At 39.4% G+C, this 15,704-nt stretch overlaps 1 protein-coding gene across 1 annotated transcript in view; it reads left to right on the plus strand.

Annotated features, from left to right (window-relative positions):
• The window catches only part of TSHR (thyroid stimulating hormone receptor), a 44,383-nt gene extending 30,797 nt beyond the window's left edge, over positions 1-13,586 (plus strand). The window contains exons 8-10 of the mRNA XM_059474630.1: positions 2,453-2,530; positions 11,203-11,391; positions 12,182-13,586. Coding sequence (XP_059330613.1) covers positions 2,453-2,530; positions 11,203-11,391; positions 12,182-13,586 — 1,672 coding nt within the window. The remainder of the gene's footprint in view (positions 1-2,452; positions 2,531-11,202; positions 11,392-12,181) is intronic.
• Positions 13,587-15,704: the final 2,118 nt, after the last annotated feature.

The raw sequence follows: 15,704 nt of genomic DNA on the forward strand, positions 1-15,704 counted from the left end.
GAAAAAGGGCCTTCATTTACTTAGAGCACTACAAAAACATCAGAATCTCTTACTCCAGATTCTGCACTACTGCTACAGATTTCCTGTAGTTTGCACTGAGGTATTCATGTCTATCTGATTGCCATCTACCAACTCTCCAAAATTACAATTATTCTAGTGTCCCCACTGAGGCTAGATATTACACATAACTATGTGATTTGTAAAACTTCTAAGATTTGTTTAGACATGTTGATACCATTGTTGTAGTTTTCTCTTCTGCAGGGAATTTAAATGACATTCAGTACCATTTAACTAGCAGTAACAGCAGGATTAATGGCACTTTCAGAAGGAACTGACTCTACATGAGCCTTTTTTCATCAAATTATTATTTACCAAGGTCTTATTCTTTCCATCTAAAAGCAGTACCTATCAAAATAAAAGGGCCTAAGCAACTGAAACCAATTAGCATCAGGAAATTGTACATTCTGATGGGCTTGACTCATTGATGTGAAAACTGGCAGCTAACACTGCAGCCCCTCCTTAGTAACACATGGCTCTGTACTTCCCAAAGTCTCTAGCTGTTTCTATTTGTAACTTTGAAGATTTTTATCAGACATATCAGCTATTATATTTCAGGTTTATTAGTCACTATGGTACTCAAACATCAGGGGAAAATATTTCAAAATTGGACAAGTAATTAAGTGGTTGTATAATAGTGTCTAGTTACTAAAGCAGACAGGTTTTATTAGGTTAAGCAGGTTTTTGTGTCCTTCAACACTACAACCTAGATGTTGAAATCTTGGATTAAATCTTAACTGTTGCTCTGGTATTAATTTTTGTATTAGTTTTACAGACAAAATCACAAGGAAATTTGCACACTAATGGAAATGATCAGAACAATAATGTGCCATTTAGAGAATATGAAAATCAGTTCTCAGAAAACACAAACACCGGGTGATGCTAGAATGCCATATATTAATAAAGAATGAAAGCTTATTTAAAACAGCAACAGCTAAGAAGGTGATGTAAACTATTTTCCTCTGTCAGAAACAAGGTTTATGGCATGAGTAATGTCCAACGAATAGCATGCCAGAAGCATTATTTGGCTCCCTAAGACTTTCTGTTGTGTAACCCAGATGAAGTGCATTTACTTCTCATTTCTTACTATGGTGATCAATATAAACTTATATCCAGTGAATGTTATGAAAAATTTGCCAATGACTTCAACCAGGACAGGATTAGAATATTAACTTAATTTTTTCCACACCACAGCTAGCCAGCTGGGCAAGGGAAGGGATTGTCCTGCTCTGCTCTGGTGCAGCCTCACTGTGAGCAGTTTTGGTCACAACATAAGATATTAAACTATTAGAGAGTGTCCAAAGGAGGGCTGGATGGTGAAGGACCTTGAAGGGATGTATGAGGAGCAGCTGAGGTCACTTGGTGTGTTCAGCCTGGAGGAGACCGAGGGGAGACCTCATTCCAGTCACAACTTCCTCGTGAGGGAAAGAGAAGAGAAAGACACTGAATTCTTCTCTGTGGTACCCAGTGACAGGACAGGAAGGAATGGCCTGAAGTTTTGTCATATGAGTTTAGGTTGGATATTAGAAAAAGGTACCTCATCCAAGGGTGGCTGGGCACTGGAACAGGCTCCTCAGGGAAGTAGTCACAGCACCAAGCCTGATGGAGTTCCAGAAGTGTTTAGACAACAGGCACATGGTGTGACTCTTGGGGCTGTTCTTTGCAGGGCCAGAAGTTGGATTTTGATGATCCTTGTGGGTGCCTTCCAACTCAGAATGTTCTGTGACACAGTGAACTTCACAGACACCCTCTGACATGTGTTGTGACCACCTTCCTGTTGCACTTTTTATCTTACTAGCTACATCCCAAGCTAACTTGTGAATGTTTATAATGGGGTACCAAACATCCCATTCTTTCCTTACTGTTCTTATAACAAAACTTCAGTCTTAACTTTTGGCTTGTATATAGAAACTTCCACTTGACTATGGAGATTTTAAAGCATTTAAAAATTTTATTGATCTCACAACATGGAGGAAATTGTTTTCCTGTTTGCTCATGATGTGCTCCATCTGTAATTCCCCATACCCCATTCTGATGAACAAAACCAAAACTATTTGACCTCATCCTCACACATATGTACTTGGAGATAGTGTATAGGCACGTGCCCTTATGTGTATGACAGTGAGAGAAAAAATTTGGAACAAAGATAATAAATAAATCAGCAAAAATAAAGTATTTGTTGAGGAATTTAATTGCTTTTCAAAATGGAAAACCTGTATTTTGTTTCTTGTGTACTCAGAAAATGAAGTAACTGATTATGTTTCAGTGTGTGGTTGGGAAAGGATGGCCTTTATACATTTTGCCTTTATACATCTGTGCAGGCAAGTAAACTCAAGATCTTCAGTAACCTATGGATAACTACTTCCAAATCACTGTATTTTGTTTGTTTCTGCAGCTATCTGCACAAGAACAAATACCTCAAAGTTATCAATGATGATGCATTTCTTGGAGTGTACAGTGGACCAACTCTACTGTAAGTAGGTGAAAATGAACTAGAGAAAGCTTTAAAAATAATACTGTTTTAGCTTACAATTTCTTCACAACCATTAGCATCAGAGCAGCAGGGACAGGAATGTCATGTTTACAAAAATAACACCAGCAACAAAGCCTGCGCTTTAGGGAACTGATTTATGAAATGCTTGCATCCTACATTCCATATACTGTTCCTACCAAATACTCTTATGCAAGATTCTATATTACATCTATATTACATCTTGTCTTGTGGTTGTACAATTGTAATACAAAAGAAGGACTCTTTTTACAGGTGAGAGCCTGCAGAAGCACAGATTTTTGACTCTTGATTATTGTGGATATTTAAAGCATCAGTGTTGTTGTAGTTGTTATGCTAGACAGGTGAACAAGTAATAATATGCTGCAAAAGGTTGTGGGTGGTTAATTGTATGCTGTAAGAGCCAGATAAGCTTCCTGAGCAAAGGCTAGCTTGGAGATGTAACAGTTACACAAAACCTCTTGGTTTAGGGGCTAGAGATGCTTTCCCAGGATGTGCCTATCTAAAAAAAAAAACAACTCCTAAAAACTAAAGAACTTCCTTTTTACCCTGTTTTCAAGTTAGATATCTCAAATGACTTGAATTTTTTCTAGTCCTCCATAACTACTGTGCTATCCCAGCTACCACTGATCCTTGATCTCAGGACATGTTTTATACTTGCAGTCTCAACAGCCAGCTATCCATCTCCTCTTAGAATGATACACTTTCATGGCTAATAGGAGTCCTAGCAGTACTTACAACTAAAGAGAGATGTGGTACTTACTATAGTGTCATTACAGAGAGAGGTATTGCTTCTCAAAGGCAGAAGGCCAGAAATGGCATGTCAGCACAGTAAATCAACAGTGGATTGAAAAAGCCAGAGTATTTCACAACCCGATACCTTGTTATGTAAGTCCTAAGACAGAGCTCCTAGGATGGTGTCACAGTTTAACACTGGCCTGCACCTCAGCTCCACACAGCCATGTATTTGCCCCTGCACCCAATGGGATGAGGGAAACAATTGGAAGGATAAAAATGAGAAAAATCATGGGTTGAGATAATGTTTTAATAATTAAAAAAGGGATGTTGAAAAAAAAAAATCAGAGGGTCAAGAAAACAAACCAAACCCAAGAACAACAAGTGATGTAACAAAATTGCTTACCACCAGCCCACTGATTCCCAGCCAGTCCCCTGGCAATGGCAGTCTTGGCAAATGTCCACCCACTCTGTAGTGCTGAGCATGATTTGGTAAGGTCTGGAATATCTCTTGGTCAGCTGGGGTCACCAGTCCTGGCTATCCTCTCCCAAATGCTTGTGCACCCTTAACCTCCTCACTGGTCAGATACTGGGAAAAACAAGTGTGTAAGTACTGCCCAGGGAGAGCTAAAACACCCTTGTATTATCAACACTATTTTCACTTCCAAATCAAAAACATAGCCCCATACTAGCTACTGCAAAGAAACTTAACTCTATGCCAACCAAAACCAGTACAGAATTAATAATTCATATTATTGGCTTTTAATTATATTTTATTGTAATTTTAATAGCAGCTTAGGGGCTTGTGTTACCCATAGATAACCAGGAATTATTCTGCATGTATGATGTGGAAAAGGTTTGCCATAAAATGAGCAACAATTTAAAGTGAAATCCTTCCACCCGGACAGATCTCTTAGCTGATTTTCAGGAACTAGAATTACTTTAACAGGAACAAAAGAGTTTGTGACACTCCCACATATGCATTACCTTATGAGGGCTGAAGTCAAAAGATGAAAACTGAGTGAAAACCTAGTATTTGTGGTTGTGTCATGTCAATGGCCATTAACATCTCCCACAGGCAACAAAAATGTCCTTGCAATTGGTGCCTTAGTACACACCCCCACTATGCCATCATGACCAATGAGTTACTTACAGAGAGACCACACATTTGTTAACTAGGGTAACAGTCTGAAAAGTCTGACCAATACAGCCCTTTCATATTCCCTTAGGCAGTGAAAACAACTTAGCTTGTTCTAAGGAATCGTTTGTTAAATAACTTTTTGTTCAGGCTTAAACCCTGCTGCTTTACTTCCAAGCTGTTTCATCTTGAAAATTAACTCTATGGAAAATTATTGTGAGAATATTGTTTTTTTTTTTCTGGGACAATGAATGACATTGCTTCTAGTGGCAGCAATATTCACCAAAAAAAAAAAAAAAATTAAAAAGGGAACATTTACGGCACTCTAAAGAGAAATTCTGTCTTGCCTCCTTGCCTCCCTATCAAGCTGGCAGAAGTTATTGTGTGGAGTTCCCTATATGCACTCTTCAGGTGAGATAGGAATTTATGGTAGTTGGAATGTGTGCCTCAGAGATCATGCTTTTTTTCTGATCAGGATTTCAGCAGCAACAGCAACTTAAACGCTGAAATACAGACCATGGATCCACCCTAATGGGGTAATGTTCCATCTTGGCTTTAAAGAAACTTTAATGAGAAAGATTTAACTACAAAGAATTGTGCCTGACTATATGTATGTTGTGTGAGTTTGGCCATGCTCTCAGACCACCTAATTAAACATACTCAAGTATTGAAAAGCTGGGTAATTTTTTTTCAAATTTGCAGTTTACAACAGCAGAGGAAGCAGGAATTGTGTTCACTGAATAGGGGAAAACAGATGTCAATAATTCTGGTTCCTTTGTCACTGATGTATACTCAGATGTATGTGGATGCATACACTGATTGCTCCCTTTAGAAGACTATTTTAAGACAATGATGACAGCACATTGCTCTTCACCTCAAAATGAAACCTTGGCAAGTATTCAGCAACTCGGTGGACCTGATTTGCTAAATGCAACAAGAGCTGCTGCCGAGAGCAAAAGTTCAACAGAGTACAACAAAAATACAATCAGGCTCATTATTCAATTAGCTTTTGAACAGAGTCCAAATTCAAAATATTACAATCACCCAAGGTACATGTGAGCAGTTAATTATCTGTAGAATGAAGAATTGCGCTTTAAAGCATCATTTCCCAATCTAGGAATGGTTCCTCCCATGGGACATAAGCAAGTCTTTGAGCAAGAGGACCACTCTGTATTTTGCTAATCAAACAATGCCTATTTTTAGATTTAAAAAATCTTTCACTAAAGTTAAAATAGTATGTGTAGTTTAAGCCCATCTATTATATATTTTATGCTTTAGCTATTCCAGTTGTCAGAACTTTGTATATTATTAGGTGAAAAGTCTCAATTGTACTATGATGCATTCAATCTCATTTTCTTAACTGTCTTTTAAATTATTGCTATTACTGGATTTCAAACTACAATAGCATGCTTCCAGCAATGAAAAGGATTATTGACAAAAGCTAATATCACTTAGATCTAGTTCTGAAATAGTGACTTCATAAAACCAACAAAGAATTAGACTGAAATATAACAACCCAGGAAAAAGAAAAAAAAAAAAAATCTGAGCAACTGAGTATCTGTTTAACACTTCTATAATATACAGTTGATTCAGAAAACAACATCTGTGAATTCATAAGCTTTGTTTTATTCCCACATTTATCTGAACCTCTCCAATGTGTCCTTAACATTCAATATAATGTGTAAATTTCAGCTGAGATAAGCAACAGCCTAGAAATACAAGAAAATATGAGAGGACGAAACAAAACCACTGCCAAGCCAAAGTGTTGAGACTGGTTGAGAGCACTTTGGTTGCTGCTCCACCTCACAGTGTAGAACTCTACACAAGCACTTGCAGTACCTGAGTGGGCTGCAGACCGTGGCTACTTAAAAGCTCAGGTCTGGTTTGGCTTTAGGCAAGCTGAGAATGTTGCTCACCTGTTCCATAATCCTGAGCATTTGACACCTCCCACAAGAGTGTGTCTGCCTGGTTTCTGTCTCAACCTTGTGGGCATTTGTCAAAGGCCTTGTAGAAGTTCCAGGAGACTTTGAGCAGATCGTAAGTACAATGCTCAGAGAAGTTTGCAAGGCAGGACTTATTTTTACAAAAGCCCCTTACATGCTGAGTTTGCCCAGGTATATCATATTCAGTGTGGCTTCTTTGCTGCCTTTCTGCAGAAGAGCAAAGCTGAAGGTTCCACAATTGTTTTACCAATTCAACTACTTCCTCCTCCAGCTTCAGAACTATTCTGGTGAAAACCATCCAGTCCTTGTGACTTGCTATCAATCATTTTATCAGTTTCCTGCCTAGCTTGCTTTATGGTCACTTCAGTTTGAGACAGATCCTCTTGACAAGTCCATCAAACCTCTTGCCCATTCTCTTGTGTTTCTTTAAGGGTGTAAGCTGTAGCTAGGCAGTGCCAGCAAGACACCCCTACATGCAATGTAAGCACTGTTGTGTTTAAACATCATCTTAGTTATCAATATGATTGGATGTTAATGAGACAGACATAACTGCAGTCAGTTTCCATTTTTCTCAGCAGACCAAAATCAGAACTGATCATCCTTGACTGACTGGGACTGATCATACCCAGCTGATTAGGGCTTGGTAAGAAGCCAGGACAAGAGGAAATCACCTCAAGTTGTGCTGGGGGAGGTTTAGATTGGATATTAGAGAAAGATTTTTTACAGAAGGGCTTGTAAAGCATTGGAACAGTGCTAGATTGATGGCTGGATTGATGGTTGAACTAATGATCTTAAAGGTCTTTTCCAACCTTAATGATTTTATACACTGGCACACAAAGATCATTCAGGATAATGTGTCTTCTCTATGAATGTAAGCACAGATAGTATAGTCTGGACAACTCCAACTACTTGGATTCACATGGCTCAGAGGATTAGTAATTATTTATAAATATTTTCAATCTAGTTTGAAGACAGCTGCTATGAGGCTTGAAGTAGATTGTGAATCTGATTAGATCATCATCAAGACTAGATTTGTAAGGTAAAAAAATCCCTGAGAATCCCACACTTTCCTCTTGGCCAGCTGACACACACACAACAAAGTGTGGGCCTAGGTAGAATAACTAAAGAATTATCTTCCATTGGGAGACAGATTGTCACCAGACTCACAGGAAGCTCTTTGATTTGTGATAGCAGTGGTACAGAGAGGTCACAAGGCTTTTTGCTGGCAGACATCACATACCAGCAGTTTAGGGACTTCCCAAACTGGGATTTTGGAAACTTCCAAACTTCTGAGCCATTGTGTTAAATATGGCCTATGGATGGGACAAAGAATCTATTGCTAGCCCTGCACCAAAATTAATCCTAAACCAACAAGAACTTCAAGGCATCTCTTCCTGTAACTTTTCCCCAAGGTCCTCAGTATACAACAGATTGTTTAAAAACAAAACCTACAATACCTGTCTGCTTATATATAAACCCATAGGCACATACACAAAAGAATTCACAGAATTTGGTAAGATAGAACAGAAATTACAGTTTTACAACTAATTCTTCCAAGCCCTTCTTTTCACTGAATAAATGTTTCTTTCACACTTATAACATCACTTGGTAACACTGTTGAGTTGCCACAGACTTTGCATGTTCACCTCTGCTCCCTGGGAAATTGCTTCCACAACTGGAGCCCTGCTACTCCCTTCTGTTCACAGCCCTCCAGGAGCTGCAGCTCCATTCCCTGTGCATGCAGAGAAACTCCTCTCGGCAGCTGTTTCCAAACCATGAGCCCTTGTCCCCCAGGGTGTTCTTGGTGACCCAGACAATTCTCATGGGAATGTTCCCATTTCTGATGGGAATGTTTCTGATGGGAATGTGAATAAAACCAAACCAAAAAGGTACATTGTTCTTGTTACTTAGCTTTTTGGCCTACGTGATGAACCACGGCACTGATTTTCACAATTATGCAGCTGTGTAAAAAATTATGCCTTCTCTTATTTTTAAGTCTCTTGCCTCACATTCTTAAGTGTGTTTGGAACTCCATTCTTTAGAACTCCACTGAGTTCCAAAACTCATCTCACAAGAGTGAATAATCATTATCAATCCCCTTCACAATCTGCATAGCACTATAGTCTACTACTGCTGCTTCCAGACATAGCTGTTCCCAAGAGAAAAGTCCTCATCTGCACCTTATTACTTCATATATAAACAACTTGAAACTTTTATCATCCTAGTTGCAGCTTTCTATGCTCTTATTACAACTGCATATACTATTTTTAGAACTGCAGGTAATATTTAAGTTACAGTCAGACTAGATTTACAAAGTGAAGTTTTCTTGCTCCATCTTCTATTTCTTTCCCAAGAATTCTCAGCATTCCATTTTCCTTCAACATTACTAAAAACACTGATCTGACATTTGCAGAGGACTCCAAGAACTTTCCAGAGTGCTAGCTAAATTAAACCCCACTGTCATCCATGTAAGGTTGAAATTGCCTTTTTTCCTAAATGTACTTTACATTCATTAATTTTGAAGCATATTATTTCTCTGCTCAGTCATGTACTATTGCAGAAGCCTTCTGCTTCTTTAGACAATCAGGTTTAGCTTTCACTACCTTGTATTACTTTGTACCAGAAACAAGCTTTGTTGCAGCTCCTCTCACTTCCTTCCCAGACTGTTTATGAGTATTTCAGTAGTACCAGAGCCAGCCTCACCTGTGTGGGCCCTGCTGCAGTGACCTGTATACTCAGATACCAATTAATCCTCCATTCTTCCTCTCACATGAAGTCTTGTCATCTGTTCTCAGGCTTTTGGCTTTTACCCCACTCTCTTTATTTTTCATTTAATCCAGGAGAGACATTCCCCTTGTCACATAACAGATTAGTTACCTCAACAGCCCTTGATATCTGATTTTGTCAAGGCTTGTCAGAATTCCCAACTCACTGCACAAACAAGATCATCTTTCTCTATAAGCTTGTGCCAGCACATCTTCAAAAAACACTCAAGAGTTTGTGAGTTGTAATTTCCCTTTCAAAGAGTCTTAGCCTCTCCCATCACTGTTTAACCTACCTGCAGATAGCTGCCACAGCCATAAGAACTTGATGGAGACCCATGAGGGTCGCTGAAAAGCCAGCCTTGTCTTGGTAAGATCTACCCCAAGATCTAATTTACCAAGATGTTTTGCTGCAGAAGAAGGAAAAGCATTGCCAGCAGGTCAGGGCAGGTGATCCTGCCCCTCTGCTCAGCCCTGGTGAGGCCACAGCTGGAGTGCTGTGTCCAGCTCTGGCTCCTCAGGCCAAGAGACTTGGAGCTGCTGACACAGGTCCAGTGGAGAGCAACAAAGATGATTAAGGCTCTGGAGCATCTCTCTCAGGAGGAAAGGCTCAGGGAGCTGGGCCTGTTCAGCCTTGAGAAGAAATGACTGAGAGGGGACCTCATCATACATCTGAAAAAATTTCTTTGTTGTGAGAGTGCTCAAATGCCATAACACAATGCTAAGGAGGCTGTGGAGTCTCCTGACCTGGAGATGCTGAGAAGTCAATGGGGGACAGCTCAGAGCAACCTGCTCCAGGTGACCCTGGTTTGATCCAGGAGGTCAAATTGGATGATTTGGAAGCTCAACTACTCTGTGATCCTTTAGAATGTAAAATGATAGCAGACAATATTCAGACTTCTCTAAGAGCCATTTCAGGCTGTCGGTAGAAATACCTATGAAAAAGGACTCCAGAAGAACAAAAAAGAATTTCATGTCGTTGAAATTAATTAGTTGTGACATATTAAAGAACATATGATAGTTAGGGAGCTTTTAGAAATGAAAAAGTCCTCCTACTAAAAGGAGCAGCATTTTCTAACTCAATTTAAAAACAAATACAAACAAACCAAAAGGAAAAAAGAAAAAACAGAGCAAACCCAAATGTTGTAGACATTTAAAAGTTGTTTAAAAGCATAAAATTGGTTCCAATTTCCTTTTGGGTTCAAGAAACCAGACAGTGAGCAAGACTTCTAGAGGGATAAGAAAGTGTAGAAAAACTAGATTTATTATGAGAGTGTTCGTGACAAAACAATGCTCAAACGATGCTCCCACCCTAGAACTCTTCTTACAGATTTACTTCTTCACAGACTGTAATTCTAAAAACATCTTAACTTCAAGTGTCACTAGAAGAGGTTTTGGGACAAAGCAAAAACTGAGTAGGAAACACTAGCAGGATGAGGTGAAACTCACCTGGCAGTCAGAAAGGAAAGCCACCTCCCCATCAACTGTGCATCATCTCTCTCATAGTCCACCTCAGCAGACAAGTAGAAAGCAACAAACGTTGCTGAATCTCTCAGTTTTCTGAGAGATTCAGGATGGATGACAATAGAAGATTTGAATTTCGGTATATAGAGAATATTCTTGTAGGAATTGCAATGCTTTCTATTAAAGTGTGCCAATAGGTTAAAATTGATCTAATGAAGTCTAAGAGAATATAACTCTTCTAATGGAAGATGTGATTTCTTTTAGGAATTTTTAAAACTGTGTGGTTGCATATGTATTTGTATCTGGTTGGCTTTAAAGGTGTAATTTTAAAAGTCATGATATTTCTTTATAATACATATTCTGTGCTAAAAGACACAGAATGTGTCTTAAAGACAAGAGCTTTAAAAGACAGTGAAAATCATAGAGAAGTGAACAGCCTTCTTGAATTTGAATGGTATCAGAACTTAGCAAGGCAATATAAACCCCCCACCTCCTTAGGATTTGATTTTTACTGTAGAATTCTGTGAAACTCCTGAAGAACAGTAACAATATGAGAAAAAAAAAAACTGATCTAGTAATTTTTTTCTTTCTTAGGGACGTCTCCAGAACAGCTGTTGCCAACCTTCCAGCCAAAGGATTGGAAAGCCTGAAAGAACTAATGGCCAAAAATACGTGGACTTTAAAGAAATTACCAGCTGTAAAGGTATTTCTTCAGCTAATGCGAGCTGACCTATCATACCCAAGTCACTGCTGTGCTTTCAAGAGCTGGAAAAAAAAAAGTGGGTGAGTTTCACTAACTGGCATTTATTTTCTAAAATATATCAGTAAAAACAATGTTTATAAAAATACATCTACGGGCACTTTTGTAACAATTTCTTCTAGGTATAGACAATGTTCTTTGAAAAAGGTTACAATTGCGAAGTGCAGAACAATTTTTTTATAAGTCCTTTTGTAGCAGTTCCTCCTCTGGTTGAGCCCAGAATTAAGGTGAAACAAAAAAGAAAAGGGTAATGTTCTACAGCAAGGCCTGGGAAAAAAGTGTTGGATAGGTTATAGTCTCAAGTCTCATGTTTTCTAACTGGAAAGCTGTTAACTACTGAAAATTTTTTGACTGCAAATACTGCTGCAACACATCATGAGGTACAGAATTCCAAATTCCAGCACTGCTAGTTAGCTGTAAAGAAGATAGTGAACAGAAATTAGACTGATGGAATTTCTGGGAGAAGCAACAGTGGAAAAGAAAGTAATATTGTATGTATTATACATGAAGTTATAAAGAGTAAATAAATGTCTTCTTACTTACTAAGAATGTAGATCTCAAAAAAGAAGATGGATTATGGACATCAAACAAGTAAAATTAGTGCTGGGGATAAAATTAAAAATACAGTTAAATAAAAATAGCCCAGAAAAGCTATAGTGTTTTAGGGTCAGTTAACAAAAATATATTCAATCACATTTTTATAGCTACATTTTCATCCAGGATGATCTGCTTTTGAAGCATTCCCTTTGTTCACAATCTGTACACCAGTCAGACTGTAAATGCCAGCAGTGATTTCCCCCTCTACTCTTTCAGGATCCTGGAGTACCTGACGTGTAACCAGAGCAGCCACAGCTTTCAGAAGAGATCAGTCAAGACTCTCAGAGACCCATTTTACAAAGATTATGCAGAAGAATACACAGACCACACCAACGCTGTGTATGACACAAACACCAAGTTCACAAGTTTTCATGAAAATCCCCATTATTATATTTTTTTGGAGGAGCATGGAGATGGAAATCTTGGCTTTGGCAAAGAGCTCAAGAACCCTCAAATGGAAGATGTGCAGACCTTTGACAGTCATTATGACTATCCTGTCTGTGGAGGCAATGAAGACGTAATATGCACGCCAGAGCCTGATGAGTTTAATCCCTGTGAGGATATAATGGGATATCAGTTTCTGAGGATTGTGGTGTGGTTTGTGAACCTGCTTGCCATCCTAGGCAACATTTTTGTTCTTTTCATCCTTCTCACCAGTCATTATAAACTGACTGTACCTCGCTTTTTGATGTGTAACTTGGCCTTTGCTGACTTTTGCATGGGGCTATACCTCCTCCTGATCGCTTCAGTGGATCTCTACACCAGGTCAGAGTACTACAACCACGCCATAGAGTGGCAGACGGGGCCTGGCTGCAACACAGCCGGGTTCTTCACGGTCTTTGCCAGCGAGCTGTCTGTGTACACCCTGACCGTGATCACCCTGGAGCGCTGGTACGCCATCACCTTCGCCATGCGGCCCGACCGCAAGATCCGCCTGTGGCACGCCGTGCTCGTCATGCTGGCAGGGTGGCTCTCCTGCATCCTGCTCGCCCTCCTGCCACTGCTCGGAGTCAGCAGCTACAGCAAAGTCAGCATCTGCTTGCCCATGGACACGGAAACGCCAGTGGCTGAAGCCTACATTGTGTTTGTTTTAATATGTAACATTATTGCTTTCATCATCATTTGTGCCTGCTACATAAAAATCTACGTAACTGTGCGAAACCCCCAGTACAAGTCAGGGGACAAAGACACCAAAATTGCCAAGAGGATGGCTGTGTTGATTTTCACAGACTTTCTGTGCATGGCTCCCATCTCTTTCCATGCTTTATCTGCCATTATGAACAAACCACTGATAACTGTCTCCAATTCCAAGATTTTGCTGGTACTTTTCTACCCGCTCAATTCTTGTGCCAACCCCTTCCTTTACGCTATTTTCACCAAAGCTTTCCGCAGAGATGTGTTCATCCTGCTAAGCAAGTTTGGCATATGTGAGCATCAGGCTCAAGTCTACAGAGGTCAGACAGTCTCAGCCAAAAACAGCAGTGGGTCTTATGGGCAGAGAATCAGCCGAGGGATAGGTCAGGCTCTTACAAGCATTCAAGACCCAGTGAATGATTACCTTCCCGCTGTGACGATGCAGAACCAAATTCTCATAGAAGAATGCAAGCAAACTGAGCTCTAACATCTCAAAGTATCACAGCCAAAACCTGGGCAAGAGGTGATTGTGCATATGTGAATCAAGTGAAAAGATAATATTGTCCATATCCTTTTCCCCTAGGTTATGCTTTGCTATAGCTGAAAGTACCTCTGGAGTGGTCTTCTTTCAGACAAACCACTAATTTGAAACTCTTATCAGTGCAGGGCAAAGCACATGGTCCTGATGATAATTCTAGAAGTAGATGTGAGTGCTCTACTCAAATAGGAAAATTTTATATATATATATATATATATATATATAAAATATAAAATATACCCCCATCTTAAAAAAAAAAAAAGAAAGAAGCCCAACAGTAAGACTTGGGGGTAACTTACATAACTTATATGACTGAAAAAAATTGGATGAAGTTGGATAATTAAAATCATATTTTAAAAAAAATTAAAGGTTAAAACTCTTAAAACACCTATATGTCAAAAGGTTGGGTTTTTTTTCTAACAGCAAATTTCTAAAACTTCCACCAGGCCTAAAATGGAAGAGGTTTCTTCTCATTCTGTCATCCTGACCTGAAATAAATCTAGTCTTTTGTTTGCTGTTTAGTTTGGTGTGGTGGGAAAACAAGCTTCTTCTTCATACTGCCTTTATAGTGGTAAAAGGCAAATTATGGCTGATTTTGCAGCTGCTCATAAGGTGACAGGTAAGAAAAATTAGGGCATTTGCGTTCATTACTATCACTCTCTCACTTTTGGATAAATCTATTTAGGAGCTGGTTTATTTGAATTTGTTTTGAAGACCAGGCTATCCAGTCAAGTTCATGATGGTTGTTTAGGTTTTTTCGGATGACTGATCCAGTTTGTTACCATATTTCAGTGCTGTTTTATCTGAGCATGTTTATTGCCCTGAACACCCTGCTTTCTTACCACTTCTGCTGTCCCTACTTACCTCTCCCTCACAGGGCAGAACTTTCCTTAGAGCCTTTTCTATGTTGAGCCACCTCAAACCTCAACTTAGACCAAGGGAGTGGATCACACCTTTAGGTTCCTTCTTGCCATACAGTTTACTGCATTGAAGGCTGACTTCTAGCTCCTCAGCATGTTTTGAGAACATCTATCTTGTAGTGAGATCTGTAAACTATGAGAATCCCATAGTTATCCTCTGGCTGACCACAGCCTGCTGTAGCTGGGACATATGCTCTCCACAGCGTGTTAAGGAAATCCATGCTCAGACCCAAGGAACAAGCCCCAGTCTACAGCATTAGAGCATCTTTCTGCCCTACCTGCTGCTAGATGGGGCCAGACCAAGGGTAAGCTTGGCTGCGCTTGGCTCATTCTTACACCACAAACAAACAAACAGAGGCCTGGCCCTCCACCTCCTGCAGACACCAGGACTCAGGGCAGGAGCTGCTCTGCACCAGCTGCATTGTTAACACCAGAGTGGCCTGAGTGCCTGGCTTTGCTGGCAGGATCACACCTGGTCCCAGCCAGCTCCACAGACTGGCTCTGCAGAACTGCTACCAAGGTTACCATGGATCATTTCACTCAGCTATTTGAAAGCCTTGGCATAAGAATGGAAAATACTGTGTGAATATTTGCCTGCAGGTAGGTATTTTTAAATTAATTTTGTAATATCTATGCTGGTTTTCATGGAATTATAGTCTTTGAGGAACTAAATTAAATTGATCAGACAATAGTCAGGGATTATATAATATGGGCTACTAGTATCCAAAAAACATAATGGTAAAGCAGTCTGAACTGCTGGCTACTGCAGCTGGAAACAGAGTATGTACATGGCATTTGCAATCACTATTTGATTCTATATTTCCAAGTATTTAAAACTCAGTTTGATTCTGTATTTCTGATTATAAATGAAGGCTGCTTCAATGAGCAGAAGCAAGGGCCTAGATTAATCAATTCCATGAGATGGTCTTACAGAAAATAAATAATCATTCACTGTTAATGCCATTAAAAAATCTACAGTATTGTATTATAGACTAATTTAGCTGTTTATTTGGGGGAGAGGCATATTTCCATTTTATGCTGATTCTCAACAAACTCTGAAAGCAAAACTGCTGAAATCCATACAAATAATAATTTATTACCTGCTCTTCTGTAATCTGGAGTTCCCCAGTGTTACAACAGAAAGACT

The sequence above is a fragment of the Ammospiza nelsoni genome, chromosome 6, assembly GCF_027579445.1.
Source record: "Ammospiza nelsoni isolate bAmmNel1 chromosome 6, bAmmNel1.pri, whole genome shotgun sequence".
Lineage (NCBI taxonomy): Eukaryota > Metazoa > Chordata > Aves > Passeriformes > Passerellidae > Ammospiza > Ammospiza nelsoni.